The 22,376-nt window shown below is 42.4% G+C and overlaps 1 protein-coding gene across 1 annotated transcript in view; it reads left to right on the top strand.

Moving 5' to 3' along the window:
- The first annotated feature begins 474 nt into the window (after positions 1–474).
- The window catches only part of xkr6b (XK, Kell blood group complex subunit-related family, member 6b), a 69,375-nt gene continuing 47,473 nt past the window's right edge, over positions 475–22,376 (top strand). The window contains exon 1 of the mRNA XM_063495524.1: positions 475–1,387. Coding sequence (XP_063351594.1) covers positions 819–1,387 — 569 coding nt within the window. The 5' untranslated portion in view covers positions 475–818. The remainder of the gene's footprint in view (positions 1,388–22,376) is intronic.

Raw genomic sequence — 22,376 nt, 5'->3', positions numbered from 1 at the left:
TATTTTGTATAGACGTTACCCATATCTCTCTTTCTGTATTAAAAGTCTAAACATTTACGACTGCGATAAGAAAATAACCTCATATGCGCTCACACGCACGGCGAAAACCACGGCAGGTCACGTAAACTCTCGGGAGCTGACGTTTTTGTTGTTTTTTTTTCGTGTTTTTTTTTTTTACGTAAGCGGAGGAGCCTCTGTTTGCGTCCCACAAACAGTGACTCCAAACTGTGTCAGTGTGATTGATTCAAACACTCAGGTCATCACCAAATTATCATCTACATTATGCAGTCAGCCCACTCCTGCATATTTTGGGGCTTCAAATGAGACACTAGATGGCAACCACGTTGGCAGTGAGTCTGTGCGCGCGCGCGCGTGTGTGTGTGTGTGAGAGAGAGAGGGGGGGGGGGGAGTTACGTCGGCGTGGGACAGTGGAGGGACCGTCTGCTCATGGCACTCCGCTTGCAGCTGGAGGCGAGCTGCAGAGATGGGAAACAACTGAACAGCAGGAAATGAGATTAATGCGCAGGTAAAAATTGTTGGATCGCAGTCGGACGCATGAGTTGCCAATTAAATTGTTTGAACTCGCAGATTAGATTGTTGTTGCCAGGTGGGAGTAGATCTGCAGTGGAGGGAAAGCAGGGGAAAATGTGCCGCGTCTGTTGCGCCACCGGTGCGCTTTCTGGGGACGGAGCGAGCGACGGCGACGCGCTGACACCCCGCTTTTAGATGGCTCCAACATTTGGGGTGCAAAACAGGTGTCAGGGAAGTGTCGTCACGAACCCCGGAAGCCGGAGGAGGTGGGAACATCAGAGGGAAAGATGGCAGCGAAATCCGATGGTCGCGGGGTCGTCACCGGTTTCGCCCAGCTGCACAATCTGGACGAGGTGGTGGGGACGGGAGAGGACGACACTCGGGACGGCAGCTCATTCCACATCTGTCACTGCTGCAACACCTCGTCGTGCTACTGGGGCTGCCGGAGCGCCTGCCTGCATTACCTCCGGGGGAAGGGGAAGGGGAAGAGGAGAGATGCAGCGCGACCACCGCAGGAGGAACGCCTCTGGCTGGACTGCCTGTGGATCATCCTGGCACTGCTGGTATTCTTCTGGGACGTGGGGACCGATTTGTGGCTGGCCGTCGACTATTATCACAAACAGGACTTCCTGTGGTCAGGCCTGACCCTGTTCTTCGTGCTGGTGCCCTCGGTTCTGGTTCAGATCCTGAGCTTCAGGTGGTTTGTCCAGGATTACACGGGGGGAGGACTGGGCTCCGTGGAGGGGCTGAGTAGTCGTAGAGCTACAGCCAGTTTGCAAAGAGACAGGTGCTGCCGCCTCTCCGTCTGGGTCTGGCAGACCCTTATACACATCTTTCAGATGGGACAAGTGTGGAGGTAAGACAAACTTTTAAGTTTGGGCCTCAAAAGAACCGGTTAAGCTCCTCAAAGCGCAGTGTTTCCAGCTCCTCTCGCTCTATCCACTCAGCCAGCCTTCTAACCTCTTCTTGACTGTCACCTGGTATAACCCGATCTTGTGTACATGACTGGGGTAAAAAATCAGCACCACGGTGATGCCGTTACGCTCGGCTCTCAGCCTCATTGTGGCTCACATGTATGCATTTACATTTTAACTTATTTCGACATTCAGTCACACCACGCGCGTTTTCGTTGCGCAAATGTGTCCACATCTGCACAGAAATCGCACCGCTGTGCGTGCACCACAGTGCGCCATTGCGCTTTTGTGGGGAGGGAAGAGAGCTATTTGCTCAGACGGAGCAGGTAGTAACCTAAAGCTCGTGTGTGTGTGTGTGTGTGTGTGTGTGTGTGTGTGTGTGTGTGTGTGTGTGTGTGTGTGTGTGTGTGTGTGTGTCGCTCACATCACAGTGCACAGTCGCCTCAATTCACCCGCTTTCCCCTCCCCGCATCAGATACTCCAACCAGAGGCCAGACGAGCATCTGTTTTCACGGCTCGCAAAAACTACATCTTCCCCCCACAGACATGATGTCATCGATTCCTCTGCGACGCTCGACAGATTTTGGTCCCCAAAATCCGCTTTTTTTGGCCATGCAAATTGATGAGCCGGGGGGGACTACGGAGGTGCTTAAAGGTGTAGATCTCAGCGCGCAATCTGTGACATCTAGAGTCTATAGTAGTAAATGTGACACCGGTGCGCATAGCTCTCCTACTATATGTGGGCTGTTTAGTCGGAGCTTCTGGCCGACGAGTTGTTTTTTTTTTTTTGGTGCAGACAGACGCAGTGGCTGGCATTTAATGGGGGAAAAAAGTAACGCATGACGGCTGCCCAGAGAGAAGTGGGGAAAAATGTAAAGCAGTACACCGTGGGAACCGGCGGAAGGGTCCACCTCATTCTTTTACGGTGTTTGTGTTTGAGAGCAGCCTTTTTGCTCCTCATCGGACAAATGGATTTTTTTCCTAAGCCGTGACTGGTTTTAGTGTGATGCACAATAACATCTGTGCTACGGGCTAAATTACTCACACGCCGAGGCCGGGAGTAAAATGTGAACTAAAACTCACTGACCTTTATGGAAAAAATGCCACGGGCAATTAAATTAGATATCTTCTCGTGCCATTTCTCCAATTTTGAGCCTTGCAGTTTAGTGTAAAGAAAAAAGCCCAATGTCCTTTTTATGTTCTTGAAAAAACAAAAACAAAAACAACAACCCAAAACAACCTCACTACTGCACTAAAGTTAAATTTAGTGCTTGCTGGTGGGTCTCCAGTAGCTTTCCCCCATCCAACCCGTTTTGAGGTACACCTATAGGCTGTTAGACTGATTAGCTGCAGTTGCATTGGCTCATGTTTATTTACTCTAGCGTGGTTCCATTGATTATTTTTGCTCATGTCTGTAGCAGGCACCCAGTCAAAGACACTGCTTGTGTTGATGGCAAAAGTGGTTGGTCATATGCATCCTAAGTAAAAATGTACAAAAATGGAGAGAACCCCAATTTGCCTAACCTCATTGTTGCACACTCTGTTTTAGAGAAATACCACTGAGCATTTGCTGAAACACATTAGATATTTGCTTCTCTTCAGATATTCAGCATGTAAGGAAAAACACTGATGTAAACAATATAATTGATTATGGCTGTATTAATTACACCAGGGTCCTGGTAGACATGCTGGCTCAGTGGCTTGGCTTACAGAGATTTGTAAATGGAAGTGAGCCATCAGTAGTGTTATTAGTCTGATATGACTGTGTGCATCTTTGTTTAGGTGCCTACGAACTCCAGTAAACCCATTATATAATAGCAGCTGGAAAATAGGTATTTTTCCTGTTCTATTGCCATATTTAAATGAGCTCAGTGCCACACTTGAACTATTTAAAAAAATCTTTTTAAATATATAAACTTCCACATGCAGCTGGCTTGCTTAGCTAAGCTCAAAGATGGAAATGGGGGACCCCAGCCTGACTCTTCCTGTATAATCTCCTCTGGTTGCCTGGTAACTGTTCCCCTGACCCCAGCTGCATAACCGTAAAATAGCAAAGTTAAGTTTATACCAAACAACTTCAACTTTGCATGAACATGAAAAGTAAGAATTTGCACAAGAGAAATCCAAGATGGTTAAAGTACAACAACAGACTGGAGTGATTAAACGTTGCTTATGAGGAACTCAAGGAAACATAATGTGTTGGTGTGTATGTTGTGACAGCACAAAACCTGGGGGCAGGGGATCATTGTCAGGCCACTTTCTCCCTTTGGACATGATCCGCCTGGCTGCTGGTTTGGAGTGGAGGGTCAGAAGCTGCTCTTGTCAGCTTAGTGAGAGTTCATAACCTGAGCCCCACAGGGCTAACAGTTGATATGGAGATTATTAGACGCTGCAAGATGTCACCCTGCCAATAAGCAGCATATGTTGTCATACTGCGCTGCATCATGTGGCGTGCGTATATATTAAACTGTTCTCTACCTAGTTCACTTTGTTGCATTTCATCAGCTGTGTCTGAACTTTGAGAAGCATGTCTTTTGTTTCTTTTATGGGTGATGTTGTTGCTTTTTCATGACTGGATTTCAAATGACCAATAATGGCCATTCTCAGGCGAGCTGCCGCAGTATCAGTTTGTGAAATGTTTTGCCATCATTAATACGAGGAAACAACCTGAAGTGCTGACAGGAGTCAAAAACGCTGCCTCATCATGTCTCATTACTGAGTTCTACTTTCAATTCTACATTCAATTAGCTCCTTTCTTTCCCCCCTCTCCTTCTCTGTGTACCTGAGGACCGAGCCGTTGACAGAATCGCCGAGCTTGTTTTGCAGTTATCTGCTTGTTAATTGTTGACAGAGTGGGGAGGATTCCTCTCCCATCTGTAATCCCACTATGACACCGGCTGTCCGTAGCTCTTTCATGTCCTCTCTCCCCGTGAGTCGCCAGCACCGCTGATGGTGTCTCCTTGAGCTTTAGAGATTCTCCTCACATACGCTTAGCGGATCGCACATACACAGCGGTCTCCTGGCAGCACGATGAACAGCTTAATCAGTGTAAGCCCAAATTAGCGCCTGGCTGAAAGAGAACTGCATCCATCCGCACCTCATTGCAGGAATCCATACAGAAATTTCAGGAGGTCTCAGGAGGTTGGGAATTCCCCGCAGAACCAGGGCGGGGCATAGTCTACCCCTTCTCTTTTTTAATTCTAATAGCTGTGTAAAAGTGGCAAGCTCCTGTGCTGTTCCTCCAAAGTGAGCAACACTTGTGCAGCAGCGATTGCTAACCACTAAAAAGTGAATGCATAAACATCACATTGCTTCTTCAGCCACAGATACTGGTATTTGGCAAAACATTTTTAAAGATTGTTCTAACACGACTGAAGCGTTTATTGGTTTAAACAAGCAATCCAGATGTTAGGCAAAACATTCGGGTTACATGTCCCTACACATCTGTCTTCTGTCTTGTGTGGTTGTTGGCTGAAGGTGAAACTGTGCATCACAGGTTAAAGAAGCGGAAGTCGTGGGCATATTTAAGAGGTTGGAACCATCCAGTATTGTCGTTTTTTTAACCAACCTTAACAATTAAGGTCAGAATATTTCACATTCTTCTGCTTTAACTTTGGCCATTCTTGTTTGTGTGTTTTTTAAGCTGTTTCTCGTCAGCTCCCCGACTAAGGGCACATTAAGAAAATATGCATCAGAGCAACAAGTGGCTAGTCTGAGACATCCATTCCCATTCAACGTTTTAAACATTGTCTCGTTCAGCCCTGGATAAAAGACTGTACGTGGTATATTATGAATGACTATTAAAAGTTTCATGTTGGTGCTTTTATAAGTCCAGTAGGTAGCCATGTGGGTTGTTTGAAAAATCAAAATCCTTCTGAAGAGGTTGTTTTTCTTTTAAAGGTTTTGGTGATCACAACTGGCATTTGAGAAGTGATCGAAAGATGGTGGTAATTTGTCAGGATATAAGAAAAAGGCTGGGGAGCTGTGCCTCTGTGAAACGACTGCTCTGCTGGTGTCAGTGCTGAAATTCTACCTCGAGCACCAAGAAAGTTTCAGCGCCTCATCTTGGTATTTTTAACCTTATGAGGTCCTGGTTTCAGATTACACTCAGTGAATATTAAAGGGTGCTTGTATACATGGGACTGTGTATTGATTTTTTTCTGTCTCCCAGGCATATGCAGCTCTGTTTTTTCACAGTGTTGTAACCACAGTGATGAAGGGGTCATCTGGGAACTGCATACTGTGTTTGGATATGATCAAATTTGCTAGTCTTATTTTGTATTTGGTGCACATTTTGAGTCCTTTCTCTCACACACTTTAAACCTTCACTCGGTTCTTGACAGTTTGTCAGCGCACAAGGGAAAACTTTGAAATTATTATGAGTTTATGTATATTTTTCATTTTGCTATGTCCATCTGAATCAATAGAGTAGGCTGAAAGGTTTCAATCTGGTTAGCGAGAAAGTAGTATGTTAAAGATGGTGTCTAAGATCATCATTGTGTGTGGGATGTATTACTGCTTTTTTTCCAATCTTATAAATTTTTTTCCAACTCAGTGCAAGAAAATGAAAAAAAAAAACCATCTACAGTGTATATGGAAAATTGCCAGTGAGATTGCTACTCAGACTGGTTAACATATAGCGTCACTCAAATCCTACGGTTTTTAAGGAATTCTCCAGTTGAACAGAAGCCAACAGCGTGGGGATTCCCCCCCACCAATTCCTCACACCCCCCCCCCTTACTGCAGCAAGCAATGTTTAAACACTGCAAAATCTGGTTGGTTGGATTATGCTTTAATCCAAAAAACAAGAACGGGCTTACCACCAAGCAACACGAAGGAATCGCCTCATGGTCGATGTCTGCCTGTGTTTCAGAGCCTGGTAAATATTAATACAGTCTGCAAAGGAGTCAACAAAAGCCTCCCTTGGCTGGCTGGGCTGCTTGTAGTTGCCAAAAAAGGTTTGTAGACGCAGTGAAGCAAGACACTGAGATGATTCAATGCAACCAGCTGCCATGTCAATGCAAAAAAAACAAGAAAGAGAAAAAAAAAAAAAACAGCCGAGAGGGTGAAAGAAGGGAACGATGAAGGCTTGGATGGATTGGTGATTGGCAATTACATATTGAGAGTTTAAAGCGGTGAAAGATGGGAACATCTTGTTCCCTCCGCCGTGGAGGCACTGGAGTATTTTTGGAATGAAGGGAAGGAGCGATCGATGCCTGGGGTCTTATTGGACTGCTTATTCTCTTTGCTGGTAGCAAAGACAGGGAATCTCCTTTTAAAAAAAAGATATATAAAACATATTATGTATTTATATTTACATGCTAAAGACATCAAAATACTTCAGCTAGCAAACCTCTATATGCTTCCCTTTTAGAGAACAAAAAGATGATAAGAGCATGCATGCATGGACACCAAAACACTTGTTTTTAAAAACATTCAGGTGCACATCTACCTCTGTAGTGTGTTATTTACAGGCAGCACATTACATTCCAATTGGTGGATCACATCAGTGTAACGCTGCTCATTTTCTCATTAGCAGTGATAACAGGGAACAAACCTTTAAAGCCAGCTCTCCAAGAAAACCCCCAATTATGTGACAGAGGAGCCCATCAAAATACAAGAAAAGCCGTCTTTCTTGGGAATGCGCCGCAGCCGGGGGTAAAGAGACAGAAAGCCATAAATGGCAGAGAAATATTTGCCTTAGTTATTTGAGAAGCGGAGATGAGGGGGAGAGAGTTGAAAAAGAGAACTCAATTGCTGTTTGGTTCCATTTCTTCATGATTTCGGTTGAGGCTGGTTCACTGAATTAGAGAGCATTGCTGGAAAACGTTTCATTCAGTGGGTATTCAAATCCAGATGTTTCACCTCTGAATAAACATATGGGCAATTAAACTGGGTCTTGTAAAAGACTCAACAAGCTTTAGCGGGGAGTTTTGACAACACATGGGTACGTAAGGGTAACCCCGTAAATAAATGAGTAGCTAACATGTTGGTTCATTCCAGTCTTCTTTCTACAGGCGGTAACGCCAGCTGTTACTGTAGAAGGCTCTTAAGTTCAGTGCAGGGCAAATGAATACGGATAAAAAGCATGTGATCATGCTTGATTTAACCGCCTCAGGCTGGCCTCCTAAGCAAAACAATATTTTGTCATAGACGCCTGAAGGCCCTGATGCTAAATTCTTTCTGCCTCTCCACGCTGTTCAACAGACAGAGGCAGGCTCATGACTGAATATCAAGCACATGGGGGGCAGATGGGTTACCAGACAGAGATCTGTATGCGGATCACACAAACACACACACCGACACACACATACGTGTGTATGTGAACCTCAAGGGAGTAGGGAGAAGCTGTTTTTTTATACACCTCTTTATATGCAGTCTCACGTCACAGCATCTTCCTCTCTTACAGGAAGCACACACCTTGAGAATAACACATTTCCAGGTCCTGTTTCTCAAGGCGCTCTGATCAGAGAGGGGTGAGTCAGCTGGCAGTGAACTCCTCCTGTCCTCCCGTGGCTCTCTCCTTTTGCCTGAAGTCATCTCCTTCACTCTCTTCCTTAGAGAGTACAGTCTGCCTTTTGTTGCTGATTGAGTCAACCGTGTTTGTGACGCTGGTGACATTTGGAGCATTTTTAATCAGACTACATGACAAATAATGCGGCTTGTCTGTGTTCCAGTTTTGGTGAATGGAGGTGTAGCACCAGATAGCAAGGATTTGTTTCTGTGGGGTGGATTCATATACAATCTCTGAATGCAGGCGTGCTAACCATGTTAAGAACCTAAAGTGTGATTTAAATCACTGCTGGCATTAAAATGATTGTGACATCACAAGGGCAATGTCCATCTTTTATGTACAGTTTATTGGCAGTAATATCAAACGACTTCTTAAACTGCCCATCACCTTTTGTTTGTTGTTTTGTTTGTGATTGTTGTACGAAACCATACATTTATTAATGATTCTAAAGTAAACATGTCTTTAAAAGGCACCAGTGGGCTTGTGAGTGCCTCAAACAGGGTAAAAATGTCCCGAGAATGGGGCTAACATGGGTGTTTTCATTCAAACCCAGCCTTATCTCTACATTTGATTAGACAAATACTCGCCAGATTCAGAGTATTGTTCAATTTGCCTTTGTGTATGCTAACATGTTTACACTCGTCTTTGCTGCTCGCTACAGTTGTAGCTTGCCAGCTTGTGGAAATTGGCTCGTGACGATGTAGGATTTATTGACTCTGAAGTCTCTTGTTTGCTCAGCGTGGCGTGCGGCTGGTTTTATTGGTTGCATCATTTCGGTTCCCGGTCCTCCCTACAACTGTCTGCTAATCCCATTCTCCTCTAAACAAAACCCTAAATCGGCCCTTTTTGCCACTTTCCCCTTTGAAGCCCTCACAACAGCACGTGTGATGTATATTCCCCCATTACCCAACTGCATATTCTACTCAGAGAAAATCATTACGTGGGCCCATGGGCTATCCAGTGCGAGCTGAAATACTCACATACAAAAGCTATTTTTCATCTAGAGTCCCTTGCCTAATAGCTGCATCTCTAATATATATTTATGCCCCTTTTTCTCCTGGAATAGGTGAGGCCCACACTCCCAGATGGACCATTTGAGTTCATCATGTGTCCTCCCCGTATAGTCTCTCTATCCATTAGTGCTTCATAAGCTCTATCTACCCTAACATATGTTTTTATTTTTATCCCTCTCTCTCACTTACATCTATTAATGTTCTCAGCCTCCTCATAAACCCCATTACTCCCCCCTTCATCTATCCTGGAAGTAGACACCACACAGTCTTATCCTCCCCTGCTGTAGTTAGAAAGATGGGGCTCTCTACATGGTGTGCAGTGTCCCTTACCACTAGTTAAAGTCATGATGCTGCCTCCCTCCCCTCTATATTTCTCTCTATGTCTGTGCCTCTCTCTCTCTGTGTTGCCTTCACATAAAGCTGCATTTGACCTCCATTTCTGTCAAGGAAACTGGAGCATCTGGCTCCTGCCCCATTACAACACAGCGCCTCTTCCCTCCCTGCCTTCCTTATCCTGCCATACCACCCATCTTATGCTCCCTGCAGAGCCCATTTTCAGATCTCCCACGTTCCGTTCCTCATTTCCGCCCTGACAAAACGTCTCGTTCCTGCAGGAAACTGTTACACCTCGGTTCAAGAGTCCACCTGTGGCGTAATGGCTCTATTCTCGCAGCTCATGGCATTCCTTTAGATTCACAGCTTTTCACACGGCCACTTATTTATGCTCTGCTGAAAAGACCGCACGCAACAGAGCAAGTCATAGTTCACGTCGTAAAAAAAAGGAGAGGGCATAGTCTTTCATTGTAAAATCTGAAGAGTCTTCGAAGGTGCGTTGAATGAGATTTCGATGCTAGGGCAGAAAAACAGGTTTAAAAAGGTTTGCTGGTATTGCAGATCCCACTGAGAATCAACACCCGGCCGTGCAGTGCGTGTGCGTGTGTGTGTGCGGTGCAGCTTATGGCCACTTTTCAACTCAAGGCAAAATAATGTTAGTTCAGAGAAGCTGCAGGCAGCCCACGAGATCACACCAGCTGACTGTACACAAGCTGTTCAGTGTGAAGTGGAGAAAAACAAGCAACAGGTGAAGGAAGGCAAACATCAAGCCAAACAGAAAGCAGTCTTTCTCTCAGTAATTGAACCGATAAATCGAGTAGAACATATAACATTAGAGTGAATAATAATGCAAAGTATGCAAGTGTTTTGCCGATCGAAATAAAAACTCACAAACAAGTGATTCCAACAGGACGCACGGCATATTCTGTTTCTGCAGGTTATTTAAGGAGCTGGAAGAATCTGGTTTGATATAAGCAAGAATATTTTCTGCAAGTGGGTAAAAGTTGTTTTATTGCCACTTTAAAGAAGATATTTCAGCAGACTCTTACATAACAATGTGAACAAACAGGTTCAAAAGGCTTTTAAAGACTTTACAGCCTGAGCATATATCATCCCAAAGGAGCTCAGGTGACTGTGGAGGCCATTTGAGTGCAGTGAACTCACTGTGATGTTCAAGAAACCAGTTTCAGGTGATTTGAGTTTTAAGACATGCTGTGTGCTTCCTGCTGGAAGCAGCCATCAGAAGGTCTGCATGCTGTGGTCAAGGACGGACACCATCAGCAGCAATAATCAGGTAGACCATCGCATTTAAACAATGCGTATTTTGTGCAAAGGGACGCAAAGTTTGTCAAGAAAACATCCCCCACACCATTAAACCACCAATAGCAGCCTGATAGAAGGCAGGACAGAGCCATGATTTCATGTTGTTTACACCGAATTCTGAACCTGCCCTGTGAATGTTGCAGCACAAATCGAGTATCATCAGACCAGGCAACATTTTTCCAATCTTTTATTGTTAAATTTTGGTGATCCAGTGTGAATTATAACCTCAGTTTCCTGTTCTTAGCTGACAGCGGCAGTGCCTTGTGTGGTTTTCTTCCCGCTGTAGCCGATCTACTCCAAGGTTCAATTTGTTGTGCGTTCAGAGATGCTCTTCTACATGCCTTGGCTGTAACAAGCACTTATTTGTGTTACTGTTGCCTGTTATTGAAGCAGTGCGCCCATTCTCCTCAGACCTCTGGGATTAACAAGGGCATTTTCACCCAGAGAACCACAGCTCGCTGGATATTTTCACTTTTTCATACTATTGTCTGTAAAACCCAGAGCTGGCTGGTTGTGGGGAAAACCCCAGTATATCAGCAGTTGATCTGATGATTGGTTTGAACTTTTGCGACCATGTCTACACGCCTCAGTGCACTCAGTTGCATTTGGTTGGCTAATTAGATATTTGCATTAACCATCAGGTGAACAGGTGCATCTAACACATTACAGTATGCTACAGTCGAGGTCTAAGCAGATATAAGGATGCTGCGTGTTAATTTTTCAACAACTATTAGTTTCCACATGAAGTATTCATAAGAGGTGCATAAATGATGACCTGATATTTTACAACATAATAATCCATTCTTAACAGTGTGAAAACCAACACTGAAAAACTATTTATACACACAAACACACATACTCACTCACACACACTTTGATGCTGTCTGCGCTTTATTCATATCTAGTCTGTGTCTTGAAAGCTGGCTCAGCAGTGTTCAGTGAAGACCACCACTGTTTGAGTCTAATCATGGCCGACGCTCCAGGCGTCAGTTTGATAAACAGACAATCTCTGCTTATAAATAATTGAACAGCCCCGTTAGTTCTCATGCTCTCTCAGTGTCACACTTGCAGGGTTTCACACTCTTCTCTTCTCATTCTCATATTTGCATGGTGATACCCTGCTTAGTGAGCTGTTACACTCACTGAGAAATTGGGAATGTGACGATAAAAAGTCAAAAAGCGCGCACGCACTTTCAAAACCCCCCCAAAAAAACAACGTGATGTTGTGCGGAGCGTGCACGCCGTCTCAGCTCGATATGCCTGGATTTACCCTCTGAGACAGTTTTATCTAGTCTTTTGCTGAGGTACTGTAACACTTCCCTCATTCTGGCTTTCTTGCAAACAGACGCTCATGAAAGCGATCCTTTTCTCCAGATCCCAACAAGGAAACAAAAAAAGTGCACATTTCTTTACAGGATGTGTAAACCCACATGCTTGAATTCATCTTGGGCTTTCACGCATGACATTTACTGTAAGAAAAACATCTGTTCTGTCCTACATAATGTTAGTGGCCTGCTCGTATTTAGAACAGCCTGTATTCAGGCCTCTTGCTCAGTAGTCCATCGCTGTCCTTCTTGTGTCCTTCTTTTCTTCTTCTTTATGATTGCAGCTGGATGGATTTTTCCTTTATTCTGGTGGCTGTGGTGAGGCAGAAAAGCTAAATTGGGTTCTTGTGGAGGGCTGAGAGCATCACAGGAGAGAGGTCATCTGCTCAAGAGACCAACAGTGATCAGTTAGATGTCATACATCACCACCACTTCAGGACTAACAGGGAAGGGGGTTCATTAAAAGTGCATTTCATATGTTGGGACTATTTTCTCTGTTTACCAGTGATTTTTCTCTCTCTCTCTCTCTCCTCTGACTCTTGCCCCTCCTCATATCCTTCTGTCTTTGTTTCTATTTGTGTCTGCTCTTTGCACTTCCTGCTTCCCCTCCCACTCTTCGCCTTCATCCCTCTGTTTTTCAGCTCTTATCTCATGTCTGTTTGTCCTCAGAGCAAATTACATATTAACAGGAGTCTGAATGCTTTGTGCTCAGCAGGCCATTTAAATGCATTGTGGTCAATATGCCTGGCAGCAAAAGCAGCAATGCCCAAACAAGTTCCTATAGATCGAAACGGTTGCCTTTGCAAAGGTGTTTTAAGAACTGTAGAGTATGCAGACTTTCCTCCTTTTCTGCAACAAAAGCAGCAAGACTAACTTTATACTTAAGTCGCCTCTTACTCATATCTAAATCTGTTTGTATCCAGCTACGTGTGCAAACGTGTGAACAGGGATACATGCATAGGCGGTGTGAATGTTCTTTTGCCTTATGTTTCGATGAGTGTTCAGAAGCACTCGACTCATCTCATATGGTATAGTGTAAAACATCAGATTATATGCTGTGAAGTTTTGCTCTGCGGCAGCACATGTTGCAACACTTCTTATGTCAGATTCAGACCTATCTGAAAAAAGAAAACACGCATTTTCAAAAAATAAATCCAAAGGTTCTGAGAGAAGAACGACAGAAAGGGAAATACGAAAGACGACAGACATCGCACAAAATAAAAGTTAAGCTATATATGTGCGCAGCGGGTTGATTCTTTGCAGTGTTTGTAGTCAAGATGACTGAGCAGTCTCAGTGCTGAATTCAGGTCAGTTTCCCCCAGAGACAAGGGTTTCAATGCCACTTCTTAGGCACATACATACACATACACTTGTGTACAGTTTAATATATATATAATATTATGAACATGGAATTCTAGTATATAAGGAATAATTATATACAGTATGGACATGGATTATGGGCCCAATATGTCAATGAACATTGCTCCACTTGGTTCTTCCCCTGCAGTGTTTTGAGGATGAAATGGAGTCAGTGAGATATTTTCAGCCGCCGTAACTGAGTGGATTAATCCACTATTCCTTGAAGGGACATAACAGTGTAAAACTGCCACTGTGACTCCCCTGCCTCTATACGGATTACAGGTTCAGAAGAAACAACAAGAAGCGTGCTATGAACATCTCATATGCAGTATATCCTATACAATACTGTCCAAGAGCTTTAGATGGAGCTGTTTTAGATGAAACACGTGTGATCGCTCCAAAATGTGTTCATTCAGCACATGAATGCAACCGCAAACATACAGTCACAATCTGAGTGAGTAGCAACAAGAAGAACAGGGAGTTGCACAGCAATTGCTTTGGTCCTGGCCTTGATTTTAACTTTACAGTCATATTCTGCAGAGGAGCCTTGACAAGTCCATCAAAAGTGCCCAAAAAACATACCTGCAAAGATTCTTGAAGAATGTGTGCAAGTATTATAAGGTGTTAGATCCTGATATATTTTGGCATTTGGTTTCTGCTTAATCAGCAGATTACCAAGAATCTGATGTGAGGGCACACAAATGGATGCTTTGTTCATCTCTCACAGCTTTGGTGCTTGCAACATGTTTATCTTTTTATTTATATCAAGAAACTTTCATGCAGCACATTTCCACCAATGTGTTATGTCCTTTCTTGTGTTTGGTGTACAACCAGGTGTAATAAAATCCATCCAAGAAGGAGTTTTAGCAAACTGTCAATTTCTGGATGGCATGAAAATATTACACACCAACCATTTTTTTCTGTCCTTTTTTTTTTTTTTTTAGAAATTTAGCGATCCAGCCATATGGCCAATTTACACATTTTTAACCTCGATGAGCAGTGACGAGCAAACACATTTCCGAACGCCCCAACGTCTTTATGGTTGCCATTTTCACCCTGAAAATTGGTAGCAACCCCACTTTCTGTTTGCCTTCCCTCACATTTTGCAGTAAATGGATTTATGCTCTGTGGATTTTTATGTAGAACGCGCCAAGATTAGCAGGACGTTTAATCATGGAGCCTTTTGAAATAAGCTTAACATTTATCCGAGTGCAAGGCTGGGAAAAAAAATAGCATGGGAATTCTTTTTCTTCTGCTCTCAGGAGAAAAGTCCTTGGGAATGGAGAAAAAAAGAGAAAAAAAAATCAAGCAACGCTATCAAATATGTGGGTGTCTTTTTATTGATTTATTCGAGACTATTTTGATGCAGAATTTCTGTGGAAGACTTTGAGGCTTTTCCCACACTATTTTCATCCAGGCGAGAGAAGGTTGCTTATTTGATCATTTATTTTTGTCCACTTTGGCATTTTCCCTCTCACTGCCACAAGAGATTGCTGACTGGGTTTTGTCTTTTTGGGCAAGGCTGAGCTTTCCGCTCCACTCTCTCTCTCTCTCACACACACACACTTCCCCAGTGGGCACAAATCTCTCTTTTGAAGACGAGTCAGTGTAACAAAACATGGAGCAATATAGATAGTAGTAGAGCATAAGGGCTCCATTTCAAATATATATTCACAGATAATGGCGTTTTCATACCTGATTTTCTTGAACGCTTTACTTCAAAACCTCTCAAAGTGGTGTCTGTGAACCTGTGTGTTACTAAAAACAAAATGCTCTCCTATTATTACCCTAAAACCTTGTCATGTAGAAACTTATTATGATTTATGAACATATTTTTATCTTATTCATGTAGAACAGTGACACAAACAATACTACTTTAAACATAAGTTGTACATTAATTTATCTCATGATTTAAATTAAATATAGCATTAGCTATTAGCTATCTATATTTACTATTAATGCAATATTTAGTTACATGCCATTCATTCATCACTTTTAAATTATTAGTTTTAAATAACAATTTTCTTGAGCTGGTTATTTCTGACTGAAGAACAAAACATTTTTAGTCTTTGCATTTGCGATCAAAATCACACATACCTGGAGACTAGCCAGTGCCACCCTGGCTACCATGGGTCACTAAGGGAAAAATGGTTGGTGACTGGTCGCTGGCAAATGGAAGGTGACATTGGTCGTAATTGCACAGACAACCTCCTTGCGATTGCTTTGGTCACTATCAGAAAGTGTGAAAAGTACAATGTAAACTGTGAATGGAGACTTTTCTCCTTAAAAGTAAATGTTATACTTACCATCTTGATGCATGCTCAATCATCCAGGTAAGTAAATCTCCAAAAGTTGATTCTGTTTATCTGGACGTAGCGTTTTCAGTTGGAGAAACGTTTTGTCACTCATCCAAGTGACTTCTTCATTCTCAGTGGTTGTTGATCAATGGTCATGAGAATTTGCATAATTATGATTAAGGAACTGACCTCCCAGCCCATTGTTCCTTCAGTGGGCTGGTTTCAGTCATTATGCAAATGTACTGTTTATAAGATTTGGGGAAACCTGCAGTCAGCTGAGACTGAAGAAGTCACCTGGATGAGTGACGGAACGTTTCTCCCACTGAAAACGTTACATCCAGATGAACAGAATGAAATTTTGGAGAGTTATCCTTACCACTGCAACCAACGCATTTCAAAAGCCACAGCTTTTTGTTTGAAGGAGAATCTCTGTTTTTGAAGGAATCTCAGTTTCCAGTTTGCACTCAGCGAGTAGTGGGCCACAGCTTGCAGATGAGATGGCATCTTTCATGCAAACTGCCAGCAACCATGGTATTAGGTGGATGAAGCAAGGGAGGTTTTTGGTGCAACATCCTCTTTGCAACTGATTTCACCCAGTCATTGGCAGCAACCGCTTGCCAACCAGTTGGGGAATACACACTTTTGTGACTTTTTTCTAGGCCTGCATGATTGAGGCCTAATGTGCACATACACGTCCAATGACATGGAAAACATTTTGAAATATTAGCAGACATTTAAGACAACTTGCAGTTACATCATTGTATTACTGTCATGAAATGTGAAGAGGACTGAAGTGCAGCTTGCAAACAAACTAACGAATCCTTTAACTAACAAAAGCAAAGACGCCCCAAAGTCTAAAATATACATAAATCCAAAAAAAGGAAGCACACAGCTGATGCCGGGGAAAGACAAAAGTCCAAATAATACATGACTTGGAAAAAAAATGACAAGGCAAAAATCCAGGCAAACAGAATGATGAATTTAGTAAGAAACACCAGAGGAAATTCAACAGTGGGATCTGACAAACAGAGAGAAGGTGAAAAAATAATTAAAAACTAGTTTCAAGAGAGTCTCAAAGGGAGGAAGTAAAATTACCATAAGACAAGAAAGAAAACTATCCTACAAAGTACAATAGGAAAAAGCAAAATGAAAAGATAACCAACACTGGAGATTAACCTAAACATTATTACAGACAGGGTAGCATTGAAGGCTCACCAACCCATTTGCTGCAAGGCTATTTTAAAGGCCTGAGTTTGATTTTACTTGGGTTATTTGCTTCTTCTCCTGCTCTTCTACTCTTACTCCCACCTTTCCTGTCCACTCCTGAAACCTGTCCTGTCATAATAAAAGCTAAAAATCCCCCTAAAGTATGAAAAAAAGCACAAAAGGTGAAAGCACATGAACGAGACAGAGGAACCACTGAAAGCGAAGGTTATCAAAAAGAATGAAATCAGAAGAATTTAATAAGATCTAAGGCTTGGAATCTAAATTTCATCATGAAATTGACAATGAAGTCTAAATAAAAACTGAAATTCAAAAAATTATATGCTAAATATGAGCATAATAATTGACTCAAAAACAGGAAATCAAACTAACCAATAACAGACAAGAACCCAAATCTCAAAAGCCACACCAAGCTCTTGGATCATGAAAATTACATCAGACTGTATTTCATTACCAACTGAGAGGGAGGCCACCATGCCCAGGGATATCCTTTGCTATTCACCCAATGTCAGCAGGGATTGGTTCCAGCCTCCCCATCAGCACTCAAGGGTAAGAGGGTGGATGTATAGCACTGCACGACTACCAATGACAACTTGTAAAAGGTCTTCTGAGAGGTTTTGCACAGTATAAATCTACACTTTTACATATAATTTTATTACATTTTTATACCAAGCCAAATGCTGTTAATGCTGTACAGTGAGTTTGACACTTCAGATGACTGTGTGTGTGTGTGTGTTTGTGTGCGTGCGTGCGCACATTCTGGCTTGTGTTGTTGTGTGTTTCGCGCCTGGATGTGGACTGTTGATGACGATTTGATGTGTCAGGTTTCATTTACACCTGTCCTTGCCAGAGACACTGTGAAATTAATTGAGCCAAAACACGAAGTTGCCTAAGGTTTCTCCAAATGTCTAATCAGTCATTAACATGCCTTACCTCAAAGTTGCACGTCTATGTGCAACAGAGAGGAAACGAGAGGAAAGAGCGGAGCAGAATATCTGTGCTATGTGTGTACGTAAGTGTGATTGAAGGAGAGAAAGACTAAGAAGGAGAGTGGAAAAAGAGAATATAGGAACATGCTACAGTAGACACTGATTATGAGATTGTAAAAATGCTCTGCCTGCTGAGGGAGATTTCCCAAACTCATTTGTTCTTTAGTGAGAATTATTAAATAGATCATCTGGCAGTACAGTAATAATGCAATTAATTATTCACTGCTGAATCCCCAGTACAGTTTTAATTAGCTCTTTGCACAGCATCTGCCCATCAGAATTACAAAAAAACAAAAAAGTGACACTTCCCACTAAACACTGGGTGTCGGATAGACGTGCAGATCTTGACAATATTGAGTCTGTCGGTTCATGACCAAATCTGGACAGCTATACGACGTCCAGACTAGGTCCAGAATTTGGACACCGAACAGCGACCCAAGCTGGACGTGAATATGACGGGTTTTTTTGGACATCATGTGGACGTCTATGACAGGTGCAGGAAATTTACATGAGCAATACATGTAATAGATTTTTATTTACAAATATCAACGTTGTTATCAACATGATACATGAATACAGATTATTTAAAAACAAATAGAATTTATTGTGTGTTAACCTACTGATTTATTCAAGCATTATAAAAACGACGTCTAAAATGAGTCAATTTTGACATTGTCGTTTGAGTCGTTTTTTAAGTTTGACATTAAAAAGACATCCATAACGACCACGTTTGGACTATAAATAGCCTGTACATGGAGGTTCTACAGACATGAACACTAGACGTTCAGTAGACGTTGAAAAAAAGACACCTGGTGTTACAAAAAAACGTCTTCAGTGGACCAGAATTCTACATCCAAAAATGACATATAAAATACATTGGCGCAGTGGGTTCACTTAACCAGAGTTAGGAGAGCTGGAGAACTTTTCATAGTGTTGTTGTTGGAGAACATATGATATATTTATGAAGCTGCTGTTCTGATCTGCATTTTAATCCATTCATTCATCCATCCATTTATTTTCTTATCCAAGGCTAGGTTGTGGGGGGGAGAAGTCTAAGCAGAGAAACCCAGACCTCCATCTCTCCAGCTACCTAAATTAATCTTATCTGGGGTTATGCCAAGCTCATCCCAGGCCAGCTGAGAGATATATTCTCTTTAAATATCCTCGGTTTACCCTGGGACCTCCTCCCAGTATGACACTGCTGCAACACCTCACCCAGGAGCTGCCTAGGAGGCATCCTAGCCAGATCACCGAACCACCTGAAGTGGCTCCTTTCATTGTGGAGTAGTAGCGGTTCTGCTCCGAGCCCCTCTCAAATGACGGAACTCCTCGGTCTATCACTAAAGGAGAGGCCACTCTTCAGAGAAAAGCTTTTTTTCTGCTGTTTGTATCCACAATTTCATTCTTTCAGTCTCTACCCACAGCTCGTGGCCATAGGTGAGGGTGGGAATGTAGGTTGACCGCTAAATCAAAAGCTTTACATTTATGCTCAGCTCCCTCTGCACCACAACAGACCAGTGCCATATCCACATCACTGCATCACCCCATCGTCTGTCAATCTCCCTCTCCTGTCTTTTCCTGTTGTTTAATTTTTAAAAATGGTCTTGAACAATACTTTTTATTTCAAAGTTCTTCTTTGGACACTGGCTGGTTGTCACTCATTTTCAGTCCAGTCCTTGTACCTGACCATTTTCAGAGGAATGTTCTTTTGTTTTTAAACCACTTAACACTGACATATGAATCATTTAAGGCATCAATAAGGCATCTAACGCAAGGGATGAACCAGTGTTGTATCCACACATAATCGATAACTTAGCAAAGAACTAATTTTATCTTTAAAAGCTGTGTTACTAACAGCCTGTCACAAAAACACATAATTTGTTCTCATTCCTGTAGTTGAATCTGCTTACAAATTGTCAAAGATAACACAGTTTGATAGGCATAAAATAGTACTTTTGCACCAACGAGGTGATTTCCAAACAGATAGCAGCTGGAAACTTGGCATATCTCAGCATGCTGTGAAGTCTGTCCTTAAAAAAATGGAGGGAAGTCGAGAAGTGGAGGACAAAAGAAGAAGGCGCGCCTTAAGAAACCAGAAAAAATATCTCGCAAAGACACAGGACCTGAGAGATCCATCTACCCTTCAGATAGTGTTGGCAAAAAGTGAATGCAACTCTGGATGGAAATAAATGTTTTGACATACCATATGCTTACTGAAATAATGCCACAGTGAATGTGTGCCATCATCAAAGCTAAAGGTGGCCCAACGAAATATTCGAGAATGTGACTGTTTTTTGGTCGGGCAGTTTGAATGATGTGTGTCCTCTCTTATTAGTTTGTATGAAAGTTTCTACATTAACAGAAAAGGAATCTGTATTTAGGTAAAAAATATAAACAAAATGATTTACTCAATGTAGTGAAAGATGATAAAGATTCTGTTGCCGAGATATCAGCTGACAGTAATGAAAAATTTAAATTATTTACTGTAACGTGGCCAGATAACATAAGTTATTACAAAGGTTTGCTTAGGGTAAGTGGAAATTGTGACTAAAGCAAATGAACATAAAGAACAAATTTTGAGAACCCATCAGTTCATCTGCCTTGTAAAGTTTCCCTCTGTACATTTTTTCTTTTACTATCTAGACGCCTTGTAGCCAGAGAGCTAAAATGTAGACGCGTGTATTGAGAACTGTTAATTAGGTAATGCCCTGCTGCAAACTGTGACCTAGATTTATAGCAGAGCCCTACACTGACCAGTCAGACCGGCGCTGCCGTACAGTGGCAGTGCTCTGTTTTCATTAAAAGCACACTCAGCTTCAACCATGCGTAGAAAAATGAAGAACAAAAAGCACAAACCCTCTCTCACTCACTCTGTGTCTCTCCTTCTCTCTGCCTGTATGTTTCATCAAAATGTGCTCAATAAGAGGAAATGGATTTGAAGTATTTATTTGGGTTTGAAATTCCACTCCGATTTCACTCTATCATGAGACGAAATATTCATCAAGCACTGGTCATATGAAAAAGGAACAAATGAGAGGTTCGTAGTGAATTTAGATGTTGAAATAAGAAGTGGAGGAAAGCCTATATTTGGGAGAAACTTAGAAAGGGCAGGTTAGCAATACTTATTCAAGTCAGATGGAGCATACAGTTTTTCAACTATCATGATCCTGTCATTCTGTATTTCAGGCCTACTGAGCAACCCAGTAACTCCACATAACAAGGTCACCTCCAGGATGTTAAGGCAGATTAATTTTAATGCCTCTGAGGATACCAATAGCTTACTTAAAAAACAAACAAAAACAAAAAAAACACAAGTCATCTGTCACCCACCTACTGTCTCTATCTATCCAGCATTTCAATGTAGAAATGTTTGGCTTGTAGTGTCTCAATTTTGATTTATCATTTTGAAATTAGCATGGTCTTGCAGTAAGTTTTGTGCATTTTTCCTATTTACCATAACTATCACATCAAGCTACCGTAATGCTTCAGGGGATCTTTGAGAGGCATTTTATGGTATGATTTCAGTCCTCTTGTCGTTTTAGAGAGAAGAAGCACCAAAGATCATTATAAAGTTTGTTCAGAGTGAACAACCACATTTATTGTGTGATCAAACATGTCTACCCTGGTGGGAGTGGTCTTTCATAGTACGATAGCGTCTCCATCCATAGGGCACCGCATGAAGGTATGTGGTAGATCAACACCTTATGAAGATACTTTTTATTGTTTTTTTCCAAAGTTGTCGTCCATCGGCAGTGTTGAGTAGCGATACTTTTGAAAGTATCTTGTCATATTACCTTAATGGTTACAACCATTAAAAATCAATCTGTTACATTGTAGTGCTACCCACTGAGAAAAGTAAGTATCATTAACATTACCACAAATATGCACTCATTTATATTTTGCTTGCTGTTGTTGGGTTATGATTCTAGACAGCGTGTGTGAGACTTTGCCTAACAGCACAGTAGGGATGTCACGTTACCAGAAATTTAGTATTCAGTACCAAGTACTCAGTACTACAGGTACCTTGGTGTTCATCTGAACAACAAACTGGACTGGACTCATAATTCAGAAGCCCTCTACAGGAAAGGGCAGAGCAGGCTGTACCTGCTGCGGAGACTCAGGTCGTTTGGAGTGGAGGGCCCACTCCTGAAGACCTTCTATGACTCTGTGGTGGCCTCAGCCATCTTTTACGGTGTGGTCTGCTGGGGTGGCAGCATCTCTGCCAGGGACAGGAAGAGACTGAACAGGCTGATCAAAAGGGCCAGCTCTGTTCTAGGATGCCCTCTGGACCCAGTGGAGGTGGTGAGTGACAGGAGAATGGTGGCTAAGCTGTCATCCCTGTTGGACAACATCTCCCACCCCATGCAGGAGACTGTGACAGCACTGAGCAGCTCCTTCAGTGGCAGGCTGCGGCACCCACGGTGTGGGACGGAGAGATTTCGCAGGTCTTTCCTCCCCACTGCTGTCAGACTCCACAACAAAGACTTTAACTGATCAAACACACACACCCATACATGTGCAATAACACTAAGTGCAATATTCCTTTCTGGCATC

The sequence above is a fragment of the Pelmatolapia mariae genome, linkage group LG15 (assembly GCF_036321145.2).
Source record: "Pelmatolapia mariae isolate MD_Pm_ZW linkage group LG15, Pm_UMD_F_2, whole genome shotgun sequence".
NCBI classification, from domain to species: domain Eukaryota; kingdom Metazoa; phylum Chordata; class Actinopteri; order Cichliformes; family Cichlidae; genus Pelmatolapia; species Pelmatolapia mariae.
The sequence above is the reverse complement of the archived record's forward strand: the minus strand, read 5'-3'. Positions and strand labels throughout refer to the sequence as shown.